Below are 21,541 nucleotides of genomic sequence, written 5' to 3' on the forward strand. Positions count from 1 at the left end.
CTGCAAAACAAAATTGATTAAAAAAAAAGCACTCTATCACTTGACACACACCAAAACACCCCGCTAGTCCCCCCACAGCATGCCCATAAGCTATGCAATTTCTCACCACTCACCACCATAGATGTCGAAAATATAATCCTCAAACCCTCTAATTGTCAGGGAGACACCTGACCAGCCCCCATCATAAAGTAAACAGTGAAGGAACTAGCACCATCCATTACCTCCGTAATAAATGCCTCATTGAACACTGGAATTGTGCCCAACAACCTCAAAGACACCTGGGTTCCCCCTTTACTTAAGAAGCCATCATTAGACCCAAGCATCCCCACTAATTATAGGCCCATCACTGTCATCCCCTTTTTACTCAAAATCCTTGAAAGAGCAGCTTACCTGCAGATCCAGGATCATCTAGAATCTAATAACCTCCTTGCCTCAGCTAATCCCGAACACTTCTTTAGGCTCTATGCTCAACAGATTCTTATTGTAAATAATGTATCTCTCCGACTGTATCTACGTAACATGGCTATGTATATATTCAAATGCCAGCATTCCATTGTCATGTATATGTACATTTGTAACTGTAATTGTAACCTTGATATTGTACTCCTGTAACCGGAACCTTAAGAAATGCACCCAGATGCCCATGGGCTAGGAGCGCTATACAAATAAAATAAATACAAATACCTGAAGCCAAACAGATGGGAGAAATGAGACTCTATGGTGTTTTCAAAACAGAAGTAACAGTCTTTCCAGTTCCCATAATGGGAGTCCTTATCCCTGAAAGTGATTACCTCCCAGTGAGGTCCCACTTGCCCAGACCCCGAGTGAGGGTCTTGCCTAGTGGGCTCGCCTCCCTAGCCTCAAAGAGGTTGGGGGGCTCCCCTTTGCGGAGGAGTGACGAATTGTCCAGATTTGTCACAGCACTCGGCAGGTTTTTTTTTTATCAGTTTTGAGGAGAGCCGATATGTTTGCTTTGTGCAGAGTGCCTGAGAGAAAGAATACCCTCATCCAATGTGAAATGATAGGCTGATAAAGGGTTAGGGCTACAATTAGAGAGTACCATTTGTAGAATGCTGTGCCTAGCTGAACCCCTATCAATCTCTTCAGTTGTGATATTACTCTTTAGCGTTTTGTGCTCTCGGTTTATATGTTTCCTAGAATATATCCTGGAGATAAGTGTCCACCTTCTCTTCACAGATCCGTTTCACCTTTTGGTATAAGGATAGGTAAAAGGTTGTAACTTTTGAGCTGATCTCCTTCCCTGTGAACCATGCCACCTCCGACAGTTCAAATAGTGTCCACAAATCTGCTCCCTTTTCCCTCCAGATCAGCCAAGATAGGTTCTGTAAGGGTGCAGAAGTAGACGCAGGATATAGAGGTGGCAGTTTTCTGGTCATAAATGTTTATTAAATGAAAATAAAGTGGAAAACCCTATCTTTCCCTATAAAACTAAGATGTGTTTCCCTGCCTCATCAAAACTAAGGACAGTGTCAATATGTCCATCAAAAGAATAATAGTCCACTGTCCTATGTCCCAAACCTAATTCCGTCCCTCGTACTAGCTTCACATTGATACCAGAAAGGTAGTTCCTTCCTTCTGGATTGGCTTGTATAGTTTGTGACAATTGGGGATATATTCTTCTTCCCTTGGCCTTCCAAGGTAGTTTCTTCTAGAGGAAGGGGGAGGTCACCCTTCCCCAGTTCTTTTCGCACTCTCATTTAATATTCCCAATAACGTCTGTGGTTTTGCCAGAGGATATCTCTCTCCTCTTCTGCTCTTGTCTTGTCCTTTACAAAAGTGTATCTCTCTCCCTTTGGTGTTGTAAGGAACGCATGGTGGCAACAGTAAAGACACACAGATGATCACCGTTCAAGGGTGTTTATTAAACTATATAAATTGGTTGGAAAAACACCTAATCTAAACCTAAATCTAAGATGGGAGCAAGCTACGTCCATCAAATAATAATAATAAGGCGGTCCTAGTGGCGTCTTGTCAAATAAAAGGGCCTGTACTAAAAAACCTATTGCCAATCCTTACAGCCAAGTTCAAAAAGAGTGTGGGATAGTGTTCACAAGAAAAGAAAGAAGTATTCACAAATGATAAGTCTGGATGTTGTAGGCAGAGGTCTCCTTTGCTCACGTTTTTAGCACACACAAGGCAGGACCTTTTGAGCACAGCACACTCCTGGGCTTCGCCAGCACATGGTTACATCTCCTTTCAACAATGCCAGGACCTTCTGGGGCCAAGTCTCTTTCCTGCAAAGTCTCTTGCCTTAGAAGGTGTGCTGAACCATAAACAAAACAACAGTTCTTTTGGTAATCTTTCATGTTGGGCGATTGCTCTTTGCCCATTGCTTCCCCCTCAGCCGGGCTCCGATCCTTCTTGCAACATTAGCCTCCCTCAATCGGGTTCACTACGGCCTTTCGCTCAACAGTCTCAATGTCTTTTTAACCAACTATCCATTGTGGACATCCCTCAGCCGGGTTCACACTTGTCGTCACAATGTTCACGGTATATCACTGTTTTACCCTCACCTCGTAGGCATCCCTCTGTCGGGTTCACATTTGCCAGTTTCATCCCTTTGTTGGGTTCATATTTTCAAGATTTTCGAGTGTGCGAGGGGTTTTGCTTGACCCTCGTAGGAACACTTTGACACTTCACACTAGCCTCTCCTAAGGCCTCTTGTTTTTTGTAGTTTTAACAAAACACAAAAAGGGCTTCCGTCAGAGTCCTTCGAATGAGCGTCCGTGCGACGCCTGACCACTCTGCTTCTGAACCTTTTACTAGGGTTTCTTTAAAGTTCAATTACACAAGTTTTGTTCAACAAGGTTGCCGCCTGCGACCTTTGGCCCAGCACAGTTCGGTTTTATTAACTGTCTTCTCCGACTCACCGGCTGTGCTGAACTGCTGGGGTTTCTTGTCTTGGGAGTCGAGGACGGCACCACGGAGGCAAGTGCTTCTCCCCGCTTTCACTACCAGTGCGGGAGGGCTCAGTGTGCCATGGACACCTGTCGCACCACACGCCAGCTGGACTTCCCGGTCTTATGCTTTCCCTTTTGGAAGCTTCGTGGATCTGATTTGCAAAGGGCAAGGGCACTTCCCTCTTTATCATCCGTCCCAGGTCTCTCCACCTTTCTCCTCTGCTTGAATTGCCGGTCTGGAATAGCTACTTCTTCGTGTGTTCAGCCTTGCTCAAAGTGTGCTTTTGTGCTCCACCTTTTATCCCTGTGGGGAAGGGAAAGGGCCATCAGTTGTGCATAGTTACTGTTCATTGCCTGACTCTGCCTGACCCTTGTTTTGGGACATGTCAGGTAAATGGCTCTGGTGTTGGTCTGTTTTCTGTCACAGTGTAGGAAAGAGTTTGTGTTGGAAAGGGGCAGAGGGGTAGAACTTCCGAGTATCCTATGAGGTAGGATGGGAAAAAGGTGGTATAAGAAAGGGGGTACCGCATCGCACCCGTCGGTGTCCCACTCCCTCATCCAGGTGATCCTCCCACACTGGTCTACCATCAGGAACTGGATCCAATAGCGATGGCCATGTCCTGGCCACCTGGATGACAGATCCCCGGGGACTAGTCAAGGAGACACCTTCAGGTTTCTCAGAGTGTCCTCTTCCACTTGTGGGGGTCCCAGACCCCCTTTCCCAGGCTGATAATGTCTCCCACCCAGGACCAGTTCACTTTCCTGCCAGGCACAGTTTGACGTACAAAGTTCTCTTGAATTTTTCCTTGTACTGGGACAAAGAAGAAGATGTCTCTTATACTCGGCTTGATGATTTTCAAAATTAGGTTTTACCCGGGATCTCTCTTCTGCCCCAACGTGGTTTAACTCAGGGTCTCAATAGGGGTTGTGCACTGTCCCGTGCTTCACAGAGCATTTTCCCATTCATTGCATGGTTCTCTTTATAGTTTTTAAAACCCCAGGGGCCAGCCGGTGAAATAGCACAGCGAGCTAACCACTTGCCCCCAATATCTGTGTGCATCCTCCTGTGGCAGGTTGGAATCCCGGTAAGGTCAAATCATCCTTTCATCCTTCCGAGGTTGATTAACTGAGTACCACTATTTGGGATATTAATGTGTTTGTTATTTCAGTGCTCTGAGGCCCATGGGTGTGCAGCGCTACATAAGAAATACAATGTTATTACCCTTGTTTGACGGCTGCTTCTCTGATTCCAAGCCTCTCTGAGATTCTCTGGCTGACCCTTGGTTTCTCTGTTCTTTTCCCAATGGCTTTCAACTTCTCTAGGTCTCTCTCGCTGGTTTTCAGCTTTCCCTGGCCTTCTCTCGCCAACTCTTGTCCCCCCACCCCCGGGTTTATTTAGCCAGCTCTTGGCTTCCCGGCTTCTCTTGCTAGTGGAAGTTGTGCAGTGACTCAGCAGCCCTTGGCCCCTCACAGGTATAATGGTACCGTTTCCCGCTCTGCTTCTCCTGCTGCAGTCCGAGTGTGTCAGTGGCAGATTCAGCTGAGACGCGCATCCTGGAAGCAGTGTGTCTTGTTCTCCTTTGGTCCCTGTTCTCTGCACAACAGCTCCCTCCAGCACCCTCCAGCTCGCAGTTCCTCCAGGGAGGATCAGACTGCAAGAGAAGTCCTTCCTCTCTGTCTATCTTTGGCCGGCTCGTGTGAGACTACAGAGTTTGCTTTGGTTCCGGAAAGAGCTCTTCACTCCATGTTTCTTCTTCCTCTTGTCAGTACCTACAGAGTCCTAGCTGTCTTTCCTTCAGTATATTCCTAGACGGGTCTATTCTGCATGAAGTAACTAGGAGCAGAAAGAAGGGTTACAGAAGATGGGAGTGGTGTCTCCCTAACAGTGTATGGTAGCGTGGGTTTGGGGTTTGAGGGGCAATTGTCATAACACATTCTCCCTTGATAGTCTGCACTTCTCCCACAGAGGGGGTCCCCTCCCATGGGATCTTCTTTCTGAGTATCACACCCAAGGGGACTATCGGGTAGCGGCCTCCCCTCCTTGCTCCATGGGAAGGGTATTCCTCCAGGGGAGAAGTGACAATACCGACGGATTCGTTACAGGCTTATTTACTAATATTGTATTCGCAAAATGTAAACCATACTGATTAAATATTCTTTATACTTTATTCCTTTGTGTTCAACATGTGAATAAGAATCCTGTTACAATTTAAAAACTTTCAATCAAATGAAAAGATGATAAACTGTTATGCTTCATTTTAAACGCATAACATTTTGATTTTTAGTATTACATGTGAATACATAGACTAGTGGCATTTTCAACATTAATGGTTTCTTGGTTTGCAACTGGCATCATTTTTCTTTAGCTATACGTACATTGTTCACATGTGACAAACTCGGTGTCATTTGTTGTGTGCTGTCTCTCATGGATGCAAATAACTGGTGAGAAATGTTAATAAAGTGATGCATTATTTTGTCTGCAATCACTTTACATTGAGGTAATCTCCAAGTTTTATGTTAGCTGCTGTCCATTATGAGGTGGCACCTATACACTTGCTTTGTTGGAACAATATTTTAATTGAATCATATGTCCCACATTGGAAGCACTGCAGCTTTTTAGCGCCTCTTGCTTTAGTTGATTGTTTTTCGGTTCCATTGATCATGACAATATGCAGCATGTTGCCCCTAGCAGGCATTGCAAATTCTTAAAAATCCCTCTAGCCCTGCAGGGTGAGTTCCTTCCTTTATATACTCTACCTAACAGAAATACACTTGCCCCATAGTGACTGGTGACACAATAATTACCAGTGCTTTTTGTAAAATGGTGCATCTCACCATAAGCACACTTTATATTTGGCGCAATGCTGCCACCCAAAGGACAGCGATGCACAATGAAACTAAAGTATCAAACTTCCCGATACTTGCCGGCAATGTCGAGTACCATGCAAATTGTACTCGCCCTTCATAAAATCCCCTCACCAATGCAAGTTGGCTAGTATATTTTGCAAACCCTGTCTACTAACTCTTGTTTGAGTATACGTATGCTGTTTGTATTGGGGGAACATCAACATGCTGCCTAGTTGCTTAACCAGAAATGTATCAATTCCACCAGCTTCAGAATATTGTGTGCATCCATTGCCATAATAAACCTCTTACCTCTCTCACTACCCATCTCTGGGCCCCAGCTTTCCCTAGTCATCACCCAAGATATAATCATGGTAGTAGTAGAAATGAAACCCTTTGTTCACTCACCACCCCTCTCCGTGAGCCACCTACCTATAAATACGCATGCCAACCCCCAACTACAACAATTACAACAATTACAACAATTATGAGCTCCACTTGAGTCAGAGTAATGCAGGTTGGGCCTGACATCTCCCCAGTAATCAAGCAGATGAAACTACCTATGCTCTGCTGCCAGCTTCTCAGACTATAGCAGCCTCGCAGGAAGTGCAGTCTTTGTCTCGGCATAGTCAATGTAACAAGAAGCCAACCATCGACTTGCATGGCACGTTTGACTTGGTAGAGAGCCGACGTGTGGTGGTAGTTCATTTTCATGTACTTGGAGCCTGGATGTTTTTCCCAATGTTTAGGTGCACACCCAGCGTCCCAGCCAGGCACAAGGGCGAAATTGTAACATGTTCTGTCCGTCTGTGGTGTGTGCGGAGGAGAGGCACAGTCAATTTCAACAGTGTTGACACTTTCAAATAGTCAAGTCGAATCAATGTTACAGAATTTGCGTTTTCTTTTATAGATACGTTATGCACTCTCGCATAGTTGAACTGTCTATGCACTGTAAAGAAAGAGTTTAGTATTGAGTGCATGTTGTGACGAGAGTCTCTTGCGACACTTATACTCTTGAAAAATGGTTTAGAAATTACTCCTGGGTTAACCAGACACACCTCACGGAGGGCAATTAAATTGTCAGATTACCTGACGCCGAGTCCCACGTGACCTGCTTGTTTGACCCAAGGGTGCAGTCGGGAAATGGTTTTCCCGCAACTGCTTTGATTTTAACCTGTTTGGGCTAACTACCCATAGTTGTATGAAATTTGTGTGTACAAAATTTACTGTGGAAACTTTTCGTGGAAACCATCCCACTGCAAATTCATATAGGGTGAGAATAGTCCCCATGTATTCCCCGCCTGTAGTCAGTGCATCAGCGCTCTCCAGGGTTAGGAACATCATGCAGGGCTAGAATAGTGTGTCCCTTGTAGGGAAAGGGTTAGGGCTGCATTAATGGCACAATAAAGTAACTAGCTTTAGTGAAGCTTCTGTTCCTTATTCTGTTTTGTGTGTTATAAGGGCCTCTAACTCTACAGTGGCATAGTTTTGCTCTCTTGGGAAGAGTTTTCTACTGGTGTAAAGTATGGGGTGTTCTCCTTCATTGTACTCCTGTGACAGCCCTGCCCCAAGACCTGTCTTTGATGCATCTGTTTGTACAATGAACTCTCTGTTAAAGTCTGACTTTTAGAATTGGATCACTGCAAAGAATCTTTTTCAAACCATCTAAACTACTTTGATCTCGAGAGTCCCATACCAGCCTTTGTGGTTGTGTGTTCTTGAGTTGATCAGTTAATCTTGCAGCTATGGTTTCTTTGACGTGTGGTTGTTCTTGATGGTCTGTGTGTGATTAATGCAGGTAGTTCTTTGTTGGAAGAGAAGCTATTCAGTCGTGAAGCTTGAGGGCTCTGCTTTCCAATTCCTCCTCCTAGGGTTGCTGATTTTACTTGCTCTTATTTAAACTGTAGATCTCTGTGACCAGACTTTTGATGAACTCCTGGCCTCTTATTTCCAAAATTACCTGCTTTCTAACCGCCTCTCCTCAGTGTATTTGTTCTCCCCCTTTCTCCAGCATGGGGTCTGGAATGGATTCACATGGTCATGAATATTCCCCGTCGTCAGGCTGGGAATCCTCGGTAAAGAAAAATCAGTATCAGTTTCTTTTCTGATCTGTCTTTCGTAGTAGTAACCAATCACTGATCTCTGCGTCATACTGACCACAGCCAATGACTGCCATCTCCCTAAGCCCCGCCTCTGGCAGCCATCTTCAGATTTTTACCGCACGTTCAAGTGTTGGGAGTCCTCGTGCTTAGCTCTCGAGCTCTTGCTGCGTTTTCGCGCTTTTTCAGGTGAATTTTCACATTTTTCGGTTAATCGAGCCTCAAGGTCCACCGTTTCTACTGCCGTTAACGGGTACCCGTTGCGGGATTTTCCTAGGCCCCTCAAGGGTGAAGATTTCATCGAATCAACCTTTTGGAGGATTCCAGAAGATTTGCGGCCTACTTCGAGATGGCCCAGGACGCAAGTTTGTCACCCGGACCCAAGCTGTTTCGCAGCTGCCCTGGATGCGGGCTGCAGAATGTGTTAAAGGAGGACGAGCATTCGCGATGCCTCTACTCTCTTCATGGGGACAAGACTCATGTAGAGAAGGACTGCCAGTTCTGCAAGAACATGTCGGAGCGGACCATGAGGGACCGTTGATCCCGTCTCGCCAGCTGGTTGGAGAAGGGCTCAACCGGTGAGAAGAAGAAGAAAGGGTCCGAGCGGGCTTCTAAGTCCTGTGCGGGCGCCCCGGCGACAGGGGCCCAACACCAGGCCAAGCGCCGCGAGTCTGCTGGCTCCGGGAGCGCCGAAAGGTCAGGCTCTTCGGTCGCCAGGCAGGGCGCACCTTCCCCGGCACCGTCAACCACGAGCCAGTGCTCCGGTTCGGGGAAGAGGAAGTCAGAGACCCCGGGTAAGCTTCTGGAGAAGCCCCGTCCGATCTCGGGAGAGGGGGAGCGAGGCGTCGCCCCTCCCCTTAAGGAGAAGGCCAGGGACGCACCAAAGGTGGTGAAGGCCCCTACCCAGCAGGCAAAGGCCTCTATCGAGGCGATCGCGGCGTTTCTGGGCTACGCCCTGGCGATCGTGGCCCGTTACGACAGGGAGCTCTGGTTTAAGCTGGCTCCCATATTGGACTTCCTACCGGACAACAAGAGGTCCGAGGCCCTGGAAATACTTCAGGAAGGCGAGGTGGCGTCGGACCACGCCATAACGGTGGCAATCGATATTGCCGATACCGGGTTCCGCCAGCTGGGCAACGGAGTTTGCCTACGACGACGGGGTTGGCTCCGGGCGACCGACTTCCGCCAGGACGTCCAGACCAGGGTGTTGGACATGCCGTTCGACGGCAGCAACTTGTTCGGGAAGGCGGTGGACGAATCCCTCCAAGCCATAAAGACGGACACGGAGACGGCCCGCGCCCTAGGAGCCCTTCAGCAACGACGGAACCGACCGCTGCCAGGCCGTCCGAGAGCCCATTCGACCAGAGCGATCGCTGCTACTACGGCGTTCCTATCTGGTGTGCCCCTGCTGGATATCTGCAGGGCTGCTACGTGGAGGTCGACGCACACCTTCACGAGATTCTACTGCGTCGATCGGGATTCCAGGCAGGAGTCCAGGGTCGGCCAAGCTGTGCTGCGCAACCTGTTCGCTTAAGGTGAGCCTGGTGAGGAGGTAAGAGATGCTTAATGTTGAGTTTTTTGTATTGCTTAATGTTGAGCCTTTTGCCACCTCCCGTGGTTGTGCATGTGTGTACTGCTATGTATTCTTATATTCATGAGCATGTGAATCCATGCCAGACCCCATGCTGGAGAAGGAACAAGTTACTTACCTGTAACTGTTGTTCTCCAGCATGGGTCTGGCATGGATTCACATGCGAACCCTCCCGCCTACCCCTCTGCAGCTCTTCACTTCGTCATACTGCCACTTCACGTGCTACCAAATCTGAAGATGGCTGCCAGAGGCGGGGCTTAGGGAGATGGCAGTCATTGGCTGTGGTCAGTATGACGCAGAGATCAGTGATTAATTACTACTACGAAAGACAGATCAGAAACGAAACTGATACTGATTTTTCTTTACCGAGGATTCCCAGCCTGACGACGGGGAATATTCATGAGCATGTGAATCCATGCCAGACCCATGCTGGAGAACAACAGTTACAGGTAAGTAACTTGTTCCTTACTTTGTATTGGTCTACTTATTTTCCCCTGTGGGTTGTCTGTCACCCACTCAGAAATGGCATCCACTCTCTTTCAGAAATGGCTCTCTTTCACCACTTTCAGCAAAGCTGTTTGCCTTTGCAGATCTCTTCCACTTTATTTCACTATGGACACAACTATCTCCATTCTCTGGATATCTTCCCTTAGTCCCTCTTCACCCCCTCTACCCTTTGAGCACAACTTTCCCCACTCTCCAGATCTCTCCACCTATCAACTGATTCACCCCTACGGGTAGGTCTCTTATGACTTTCCCATCCTCCTCCTCTACTCACCTTCCTCACCCCTTTAGGCACAACTTCTTCAAGGGCACCTACTATCTTTGTCCACCACTGCCTCACTCCTTCCCTGCAGCTCCTGTATCTTGGCCCCCCAGTTTGGTCTGCTGAGTTTCTCCTTATGGATCTCTCTTGCAGTCATTTAGGCTGTGCTCCCACTCCTCCTGCTCGCTCCTCCACTGTTCTTCAAAACAGCTCCTGCCTTCTGTCTCCAGCTCCTCCGCCAACCTCTTCCAATCTCAGACTGGGTCATTGGGTTTTTTATAGGGCTTTAACAATGCTACATGGGGGCATGGCCAGTTGGCAACGGATGAAGACGTGCCTGCTGTGAGCTCTGTCTTGAGGCACCCTAGAATCCCCTAATAATGCCTTCTGTGAAATAAGTGTAACCACTTACTCTTTTCAAGCTGTGTGGAATTAGCTGGGGCACACCCTGCTCCTCTTTGAAGCCCTGAGTACCCGAGGCGCACAGAGACCCATTTGTCAGGTGTGGTGACTGCCCCGTTGCTTGGCAAAATGGCAGTGTCTGCCCTCCTGGGTAAAATTAGACTGGTGCGAAGCCCCACCGGGCTTGTGGTGACCTGCGCTGCCACCCCACACAACCGGAACAAGAGAAGGGCTGATCACCTGGGGGGGTAGCGCCGACAAATGCTTCAGCTGTTTGTGCTGTGAGAAACCAGAAGGTGTCTCACTTGTTAGTCCCCGCTGGTTTCTCTCTAAGGTGGCCAGGGCACGGCTATCGCCTTTGTATCCAGACCCTGGGGGTGGACCAGTGCAAGAGGATCACCCGGGATAGAAGTCTTCTGGGAGTGGCAAGAGACGGTATCCCCCTCCCTGTAACACCTTTACCCCATCCTCCCCGATAGGATATTTAGAAACTCTACCACACCCCCTTTTCCTTCACTAACACTTTACCACAGACAGCCCTCTCTATGAGAAAAAAGACTCTCACCCGAATATTGTACTTAACATATCCCACGACTGTGGTCAGGCAGTTAGCAGTAATCACTCACACCTGACTTCCATTAAACTTCCCCACACAAATAAAAGGCAGAGCACGAGAGCACACTCTGAGCGAGGAAAGCACACGAAGGAACAGTACTTTCCCGATGGCAGCTGAACGGGGGAAGAAAGACGGCAAACCAAGAAGAGTACGCAAGGAGGGAGAAGCCCTTGACCTTTTCAGTGAGAAACCGTTAGTTTCCAGAACCTTTTAGATTAGAAAGCATAAGGCCAGGAAACCAGGCTGAAGAAACCTGTATTGTGTGTCGGAGATACCCAGGGCCCTCCTGCATGGCTGGCCGAGTCTGGGAGGAACAGCCACTGCAGTGGTATTGTCGCAGCGCCAGAGAGATGAACACAGCCGGTGAGTTGGGGAGATCGATGCAAGACCGGTCTGTGTTGAAGTCAAGGTTGCAAGTGGCAACATTGTATAAAGAGAGCAAGAACTAACTTTGTTAATGCGTGTGAAGAAAGACCAAAAGGAAAGCTTAATTGCTGATGGGTGTTTGAACATTTATGGAAAAAGATACAATAACAAGTGATAGAGTGATCCGAGCACCACGAGGGTGCTCAATCGAAGGTCTCTGTAAGGTATCCAGCCAAAAAGTGGCAGAAACGTAAGTAGAAGATTGGCAAGAACATTGTGTGAAGTGAATCAAAGTGGTCCTGCGACGGTTCAAGCAAAACCCATTGCACATTCGAACGTCTTCGATTTTCTATATGAAAAGGGGTCCGAGCCCGAATGAGGGAGAACCATAGTCCGAGCTCAAACAAGGGAGACCAAATTTGAATATTGTGCTAAAGATGTCCGAACACGAATGAGGGAGATCCATTGTCCAAGCTTGATTGAGGGAGACCAATTGTGAACATTGTGCTAAAGGGGTCTGAGCCCGAATGACGGAGATCCATGGTCTGAGCCCGATCGAGGGAGACCAATTGTGAACATTGTGGTAAAAAGGGGTCCGAGCCTGAAGGAGGGAGACACATGATGAACACTGGAAGCGAGAACTTGTGAATATGAACATCCTGATAAGAAAGGAACTTTGATGCTTGTTTGTTACGACTGGCCCTCTTCAGTAAGTTATTGGGAAAGAGGCTTTGGCAGAAGGCCCCGATACCTATGCTTTGAACTTTGCCTTGTGGCAGAGAAGCCAGTGTGTGCAAAGCTGAAGCATACTGCCTTGCCCAGCTCAACTATCCTGACATATTATTTCTTGAACACTTTCCTTTATGCATACCTTAATGTCCCACACCATTTGTATTTAGAAGTAAGGATTGGTGGGGCAGGGATGGAGTGTTTGGCAGCAATTAGACCCCTTCTGGGTCTTCCTACACTGGCGGTTCTTCTGGCCATGTCCCCTGGGATTCATAGCACCGGCCCTAACCCTGCAGCAGTGAAGCCCACAGCGGGGCAGGAGCGCAGTGTTTGGCGGCAATTAGACCGCTCCAGGGTGTTTCTACACTGGCGGTTCTTCCGGCCATGCCCCCTGTGATTCATAGCTCCGGCCCTAACCCTGCAGCGGTGTAGCCCGCGACTGGGCCCGGACGCAGTGTTTGGTGGCAATTAGGCCCTTCCTGGGTCTTTCTACAGTGGTGGTTCTTCTGGCCACGCCCCCTGGGATTCATAGCACCAACCCTAACCCTGCAGCGGTGAAGCCTGTGGCGGGGCTGGGGCGTGGTGTGGTGTTTGGCGCCGGAGGTGTTCGGCACAGAGGTGAAACAGAGACTTCTGGACAGCATAGAAGCCTGAGGTGAGCACCCTGCTTGCACAGACTGTTTTTCCAAAAGCCTGTTCTGACATCCATTGGTACCGGTGCATCTTGTAGCCACGCTTCTTCTGGCCTATCTTTGTAACTCACTTGGTCCCTATCACTTCTATCATGGAGTCTCCCCTCGCTTCTCCCCTCCCTCCACTCCTGTTTTGCCCTGCCCTCCTGGATGCACAGGCCCACCCTGTTCCAAAATCCAAGCTCAAGGTGCTGACTCTGAAGAGGCAACGCCGCCAGGCCGGGCAAACGATGGGGGTTAAAATAGATTCTATAGTAAAGACATCTACTGGGCATGACGGAGACAAGGACAAAGGTATTACTGGACTCCCTCCACCTTTAACTATGCCTGCTGATGCGCAAGACCACACCCTCGACCCCCTCAAGCCTCCAGCCGAGACACTGGTTGTGGGGTTTTCCCTTTGACTCCGTTTTTCAAGGCCTTGCAAAGTCGCTAGCTTTAGTGCTGGGGATCTTGCCTCTGGAGAATCTTGTGGGGTGCACCCAACCACCTGATCCTTCTTCACAGCCCCATACCTCGGCCCCTGACCTCCCAGTGACCATTGGCACATTGTCAGACCACCCTATGTGTCCTGAAGCCCCAACCCGTATGGACCCAGAGGTTTGTGCCACTGTTGCTGCTGGTCCTGTTCCCAGCCCATCGGGGGCGCTGATCTCACCAAGCTGTGTTTGGGACTAGCAATTCCCCTCTATTAGCTCCGGGGAGAAACTCTTTCCTTTGTCTATCTTCACTTGGAGCCCATAACCCTATTTGCCAAGCGGCAGATCATAGTCCTGACCGGTCAACTGATGACGTCTGCTCCATCGGGAGGTGTAAGTGCAATCTGGTGCTCACTGAGGTGTTGGCCGAGTTAACAGCCATCAGGAAATTACTCCTGGTTTTAGCCAATAAACAAGGGAACGGAGGCAAAAGGGCACAAGAGAACGCTGCCACTTTTCCCCAAATGGCTAAGCGTCAGACAAATACGCTCCCGGAGTGTCTCTGGTCCCCTTGAACTCGGCCTCTACAAATGCTCATGCACCCCCTCACCGTAGGGCTCACAACGGATTGTCTTCCACCCCAGCTATTGTGGATACCAGAATCAAGCCTCTGAACTGCATCACTGCATCTCCCGCCAAGCTATCGCCTGTGAAGCAAGCCCCACGACGACCCCCCTCAGGCCAAACTCCAATTGTCCCCAGACCACACTTTTGGCACCACAGAGGGAATACATCAGGGCTACGTGCCAAGGGTGGGCACGGACCAGTCACAATCTATTTGCACAGGGTGCCAAAACTGTTAGATTCCAAGGCTGAACCAAGTGACGCTTTATTAAATAAGTGCCTGCATTGGTTGTGGTCTGTGAGAGGCTGCACATTTGTTTCCAGAGAATATATGGTTGGATGCTATAGAATTCAAGGAAAGGGCTTGAACTCCCAAGACACTGTGAAGCTGGTACTTCGGGATGGTAGAGTGTCCAAAGGGATCTTGGAAAGAACGGGTGGGATGGTGGGGTGCCACAGGGTGGGATTTCATCCAGCCAGTGTCCCCTACAAGTTGCTGATGGCAGTCTGGGACACGCTAGAATCAATAACCCTCTAACTGGTGCAAACTTAATCTCTTTGGGCTAAAGAGAACTGGGGCTAATTCCAATTGAACTGTTTGATCAGGGGCAATTTTGATTTGGGCGGGCTTCCTTTCATTTGGTCTTCTTTCTTCTGTTCTCTTCCTTTTGTCACGTTTTCATGAAATTTGAATGTGTATGCTTAGTAAATGTATTTGTTAGGATGCACTTTGATGGCCCCACTGCCGAATAAAGTTATTGATGGTGAATGGGTTTATTAGTATAGGCCTTTATTTTGACATAGACTCGACTACGACTGTGTTATTATTATTTGATGGTCGTAGCTCGCTCCCAACCTTAGATTTAGATTTAGATCAGCATTCAACCAACACATTGAAGTTAAATCAACACCGTTGAACTGTGATCACTTGTCTGTCTTCACTGATTAATACCATGCCTTCGTTACAGCGCCCAGGGCCGGTCTGGCCATAAACGTGAAACCAGGTGGCTCCCGCGCACCCCAGCCCACCTGTGGGCAATATGGTGGCAGACTGGGGCAGAGAGGAACGCTTGCTGGTTCCATGTGAGGATATGTTGAGGAGCGCCTGAGGAGTCTGTCTGCTCCCAGAGTTTATTTGGCGGCCCCTGCTTAGGGTCCTCAGCATCATTCCTCTGTGGGAACCTGGAGGCAGCGCTGTGGTCTTCCGCTTTGCCGCTGCAGGTCGGGACCGGAGGCTGGTGAGCGCTTCTGCAGACTGGGGTGGCCAGCTTGATGCCGGTCACTAGGCGGGGCGCTCGGCTCGGCGTGGAGGCGAGCCTGTAGAGCTCATTTTCAGAGTTTGGGAGGTGCGAGAGCCCTCAACACAGATTGGAACTCTGAGGACACTGCGAGGAAATACGCCTTGGTCCCTGGTCTGACTCAACAAATACTGTTAGCACACCAGGTGCCCAGAGGCCTCTCATTAGCCTGTGGGGCTCTGCTTTCAGTGGGGCATGTACACATGGCACACCTGGGCCCTGTGAAGCCTTCTACCTTGAGGTACCCCATCTGCCCTACTGTGCCCTTGGGGTGGTCTCTGAACCCCCGCATCTGCCATATTTCTGACCCAGCCTGTGATCCCTGCCTGCTACCCTTATACCTTAAAATAACATCCTGCAAATGTGCAGCAAACCCTATTCCTCCTCCCCCTCTTTAGACTCCTGCTGAAGTGTGGGGTGGGGTGTGGAGGTTAAGAACTGGGCGGACGCCTCTCAAGTCGCCTCTGCTCTGAGAAGACGTGGGGTATCGCTCCCTGGAAGCTGGTGGGGGGTCTGCGCTGTGGGCTTGTTGTTGCGACTATATTGATCTGGTTCTCCTTCCTTGTCTTGAGCTCTGATGATGACGCAATGGCCCATGTAGATCCATTCTTCATAAAACAGGAACTCATGGACATGCTCTCCACCTTGAGGCAAGATGTCATGTCTGAAATGAAATCCACCAAGGAAGCAGTGACGAAGTCGATTGCTGAGCTTCACTCCCACCTATCTGGACTGGACTCTCGGGTCGTGGAGGTGGAAGCTGAAGTGTATGACCAAGTAGACGACTATGCAGAACTGCCCAGCAGAATGGTGGGAATAGAGGAACAGCTGTACCTAATCTGGACCAAGCAGGAAGACAGATAAAAACGATCTTGCAGGAACAATATCTGACTCTGTGTGGTTCTGTGCCACACCTGGCCAGGAGCTGGCTGATTACGTCCGGGATTTGTTTCGTACCCTATTATGCCTCCTGAAGTCTGCAGAGGTCACACTCAACAGAATGCACCGGGTCTTTTCCTCGTTCAGCAGCGCCGCAATCTAGTCCCAGATGTCCTCTCGTGGGTCCAGTATTTTCAGCAGACGTAGGTGATCATGGCGGCAGCCCGAAAGAAGCAGCCAGTGGAATTCCGGAGATCTAGGCTCTTGTTGTTGTTGTTCCAGGATCTCTACCATGCACTCTGGCCAACAGGAGGAGGCTGTTCCAGGATCTCTACCACGCACTCTGGCCAACAGGAGGAGGCTGCAGGTGTTGTCATTGTGGTTGCAGTCGCAGCAGATCCGCTATAAATGGGCGTTCCCATGCAAGCTGTTGTTAGAATACCGAAACCGGCACTACGCAATCAGCTCAGAGGAGGAGGCAGGGAACTAACCGGAACTCTTCAGAGCTTCGGGAGGAGGGCGGCAGAATGAAGCGGCTGTTGACATGGAATCTGTTGTTCGAGATAAGTCAAGGAGGACCCAGGGAAATGTGATGTTTTCAAGAAGTCTTTGGGGTCTGGCATTGAGCCCTTGCTGGTTGACCCAGTGTGAAACGCCTGAACTGACTGCTAACTTGGCACTTAATTAACTCTGTAAGGGAAGGAGCCTTGGGTGCCTGGTTTGGAAGTTGGCCTCAAGGGTTAAGTCATTATGGGTTCATTTGTTTAGCATAGTTTGGTCGGGGGCGGAGGGATTTGATGCTGGGTGCTCAGAGGGATTGCCGCCTATTTATTCCCTGCTTGTGAAATTCAAAATGAGAACAATGAGAACGTGTGATTGATTGTTCAGATACGTTGCACTATGCTGGAGATTCCGTAAAGGTAATGTTGTCCAATGATTTCACGAGAGAACTATGCTGATTCTGAGGATCAGTTGCCTTTCTTTACCCGATAGTCTTCCATGAAAACGGGTTATAAATGGGTTTCACTGAGAGCCTTGAATTGGTGCAGATAGTTTGCATGTCATTATGGATATCTATTGATGGGAACCACATAGATGTTTGCATGAAAACATGATTATGATGAAGAATGGGGGATTTCTTTTTCCAATTTATAGAATTTGGAGAAGAAATCCATCATCTCCGTCTTGAAGAAACAACTACAAGACTCTGAGGAATCTGAGTTGAGGAGGGTAGGAGAAATAGCCAGCAAAGACATCCTCTTCATGAAGTTTCAGGCTGAACTCCAAGTGTGTGAGCAACACAAACAAGATCTTCAAACTGAGGTCAGTTAATTCACACTAATGGAGGATGTTAAATGTGATTGTTTTTATGATATAGAATCCAGACCACGAATACTTTTTAAAATAATAGGTTACAACGTTGTGTTGCTTAAGGGATGTTTTTTCACCATACCATGTTTTTGGAAGTCTACACACCACTGCACTTAGTTTACAATATGAACATTAGAGGAGGTGTTTGTTTCAATCAAATGTGCACGGTGTTGGTTAAAGGAGTCTTCATCTTGCCTTTTCCGTTATTGGACATGGTATTTATTTATTTCATTTGTTGATAGTGCCCAGACCTGGAGGTATCATGGCGCTAGTACATAGGTTGGTATAAACAAGAGAACTCATATGTAGTAAGGTCATAGGTCCATCAAGGCAGGCGTTTTATGCATATTTGTTGAACAATAGTTTTCTGTCTTTTTCTAAATGGCATGTAGGAGGGTTCATCTTGGGTGCAGGGTGGAGGGCATTCCAGAGCACGGGGCAGTAACAGTGAAGCTAGTTCCACTGGCTCTTTTTCTGTTGAATCTGGGCGTTGCTAAGGTCGTGGGTGCTGTATTGTGAATGCACTGGTGAGTGATGGATAGGATTTTAAACTCTATGCAGGCTTTGATTGGTAGCGAGTGGGCGTCCTGTCTTGCTTGCAAGATGTGGTCTGTTTGTTTCAAGCTCCAGGCTGCTCAAAGTGTGTTGTTATGTATAAGTTGGAGTTTGGCAATGTTTTTGGTCGAAGTACCAGAGAGAATGGTGTTACAGTAGTCTAGTTTGCTACCCAGGATGACTCTGGCTAATTTGTTTAAGGCATATCCAAGTTGCCAAGGTGGTCGAAGAGGTGCTTAGTATACATGTAAAGTGTGGGTGACCAGCAGGAACTTTGTGGAACCCCATAGGAGGCAGGAATGGGGTCAGCTGCTTCAGTGCCAGCGAAAATCCTAGAGGTGCAGTCACAGAGAAAGGATTTTTCCAGCTGGTAGCTTCTCTGAAGAGGTTGAATTTGGATGTGAGGTGCTGGCAGAGGATGTTCTGATTGACAAGATCCAAGGCCACAGAGAGGTCTAGTAAGAGAAGGATGGCAAGTCCACTAGCATCACGTATACTCTCAAGCTGGATCTTGAGGTCCACGAGGGAAGCTTTGGTGCTGTCTGAAGCTAGATTGGCTAGAGCCAAGGAGGTTGTGGGTTTCTAGATGGATTTTGAGTTGGGAGTAGGCGTTTCAATCAAGGATCTTAAGGAGGAAGGGTATTGTAGCGATAGGGCAGTAGTGGTGGGCAGGGTGGTGTCCAGGGAAGGTTTTTGAGAACTGTAACCCAGTCTTCTTTGATAGCTTTCGGGACTGAGCATGAAGTGATAGTCATTGAGGAATTTAGCAATGGTGGGTGAGAGTGGTTTAGCACACATCTTGATGATGTGAGATGGGCAGGTATCTCCTTTGCAATTGGAGGGTTTAAGGTGCTGGATGACGTTTAGGGCATTGGTAGGAGAGATGCAGGAGAAGTGGAAAGGTGGTGTGGTGGCACTGGTGGGGGTGAATGGGTGATGAACAGACTTTAGTTGAGAGCAAGGGATTTTTGTTGATGGTTTTGTCTCTTGAGTGTGTGTTTTATTGGCAAGGGCAGATTGGACAAACAAGCGCCATGCTTTGTCTTTCGGGAAGCTGTGGACAGGGCTGCCAGGGATTCTAGCTCCTTGAATATTAATGAGTTCTCATGTTGGAGCTGGCACAGCTAGTTCTGCTGTTATAGATGTCATATTTTGTGGTGATGATACTGGTTTTGTATGTCTTGGTTGCAGAGAGGAATGCTTCTTTGCGTGCAGTGAAGGGGCTCTTTCTCCAAAGGTGTTCCAGGGACCGTTTGGGTCTGAGGAGGGTGAGGAGTTCCTCCATGAACCAATTTCTTTTAGTGGGCTTTTTCTGGAGTGAGGTTTTAATGGGGCATGGTGGTAAAGAGTGAGTAGGAGAGTGGCGTATCCTGAGGATGGTTTCGGGGATGTTGCTGTCTGGCAGTGCAGCAAAAGAGGCATCAATTGTGGGTGTAGGCATCTCTTTAGGGAGTGCGTGTGTCTCTCCTTGTGATGGGGAGTAGATTGGTGCCTTTGTGTCCAAACCTAGGTTTCAGTGTAGTGGAGAAGAGGATAAGGGAGTGATCGGTCCATGGTAGAGGGTTGATGGTGGTGACTGTGATGGGTATATCAAGGTTGAGGATGCAATACAGTGTGCGGCCAGGGGTGGTGATAACTTGGGTGAGGCTCATCTCTAGAAGCGATGCACTGAGGCCGGTTGCTTTGGTGTCTGTGTTGTTCTTCATACCCAAGGTTGAAGTCTATGAGTAATAGAAGTTTGGTGTTGGGTTTGATGAGCGGAGGAGAAGGATGTCAATGTCTGGAGAATTGAGGTTGTTGGCCTGGGGATAGAGGAGTAAGACACTGATGTTGGTTTTGGGGCATAGCTCGATTTTGGCTAGCAGGAGTTTATAGACCAACAGTGGTAGAGGAGAGGTTCTGATGGGGAGTGATGCTTTAGAGATGATGGTGATACCTCTGTCTGATTTACCAGGTCTGTTTGACCTAAGAATAGAGTATCCAGTGGGGAGGCAAGCAGTAGGGATAAGTCTGCGGCATCATGTAGCCATGTTTCGGAGATGGCTAGTAAGTCGAGCTCTTTCTCCAAGATTGTCGTGAATGCCAGTGGCATGGGCACATAAAATAGTGTGTTTGAGGCCTCATGCAAGGAGATGATGTTGAGGAGTGGGCAGGGGGAGAGGGTTGGGTGTTAGTTGGTGTATTTGGATAGGTGATGGGGTTTATTCCCCACTGGGGGTCGGGGGTAGTGCGGGTGCCTAGTCGTTCATTTCTCTTTGGACCTGTGCATGGTTCACAGTGCAGGGCTTGGATACTGGTCCAGATTCGAAGAAGCCTGGAGAGACCAGTGAAAGGCGATGGGGAAGGGAAGCCATCTTTGGTCTCCTGTGTGAATGTGTACTTGTCAGTGTTGGGAGGAGGTAGTTCATGAGGTGTAGTCTTCAGATGCAAGTGGGGTCTAAGCCTGGGTAATGCCGAGTGCGTTGGTGTGGTGGTCGGTTTGAGTAGGAAGTATATGTAATATGAACTTGGCTTTTTGGTGGAAAGGGGAGAGAAAGGAAGAGGGTGGGGGCATGGTGATGAATGTGGCGCAGTGTAATGTGAAGGAGAGCTGTTGTGCGGGGTGTGGGTGGTTAGGTGTGTGTATAGGTGGCACACAAATTAGCTCAGTGCTTGGGCCGAGGGGTGGGCTGCATGGCAAATCATTTCTGGTGGGCATTGCATTTAAAGGCGGAAGGTTGCATGGCAAAACATTACTAGTGGGCACACAACTAAGCATTACATTAAGAGGCAGTAAGCTGCATTGCAAAGCATTATCAGGGGGCACTGTGAGAAACCAGAGGATATTCTCGCGCCTTCTCCCCCTGGATCCTCTTCTCAGGTGGCCAGAGAAAGGCCATCACTTTTGGATCCTGACCCTGGGGGTGGAGAAGCAAGGGGGATCATCTGGGTGGAGGGTGCCTGCGGATTGGGAGTGGGGAACCCACAGGCGAGACATGGTCTCCCCCTTTCCCTGTTGATGACCAAACTACCCCTCCCCTGCACTTTATAGGCTATTGTAAATCAGCTTCCCTCATTGTCCCACATTCGAGCCCTGAAAGTACTAGGACGAAGAAGAGGATACTAAAAGCAGTAAATACTTAAACTCCATTTCACCACTTTGGTACTGGGACACAGAAGATGCCTGCAGAGAGCTGTGAGGGTCGGGCATGTCCCTTTAACTTTGTCAAGGAAAATTTAATTTGGAATGTCAAGTGGTTGCAGGTGTATAGATGGAGAACCAGAGAACCGCAGAGAGCGCAACAGTGAGACCTTTGGAGGAGAAACCAGCAAGCGACCTGTGACGTGAAGAGAAGGCTGTGGTGGGGCCTGTGTGGAAGCCAGGAGTCT

The 21,541-nt window shown here is 48.6% G+C and overlaps 1 protein-coding gene across 3 annotated transcripts in view; it reads left to right on the plus strand.

Annotated features, from left to right (window-relative positions):
• The window catches only part of LOC138497642 (polyamine-modulated factor 1-binding protein 1-like), a 2,990,269-nt gene that overhangs the window by 174,868 nt on the left and 2,793,860 nt on the right, over positions 1 to 21,541 (plus strand). For 2 of the 3 annotated variants that reach the window (XM_069621239.1, XM_069621237.1), the window contains exon 3: positions 17,402 to 17,569. The exons of the other annotated variant lie outside the window; for it this stretch is intronic. In XM_069621239.1, the coding sequence (XP_069477340.1) occupies positions 17,402 to 17,569 (168 nt within the window). The remainder of the gene's footprint in view (positions 1 to 17,401; positions 17,570 to 21,541) is intronic. 3 annotated transcript variants of the gene reach the window in all.

Source organism: Ambystoma mexicanum, chromosome 5q (genome assembly GCF_040938575.1).
Source record: "Ambystoma mexicanum isolate Mex_15411 chromosome 5q, UKY_AmexF1_1, whole genome shotgun sequence".
NCBI lineage: Eukaryota > Metazoa > Chordata > Amphibia > Caudata > Ambystomatidae > Ambystoma > Ambystoma mexicanum.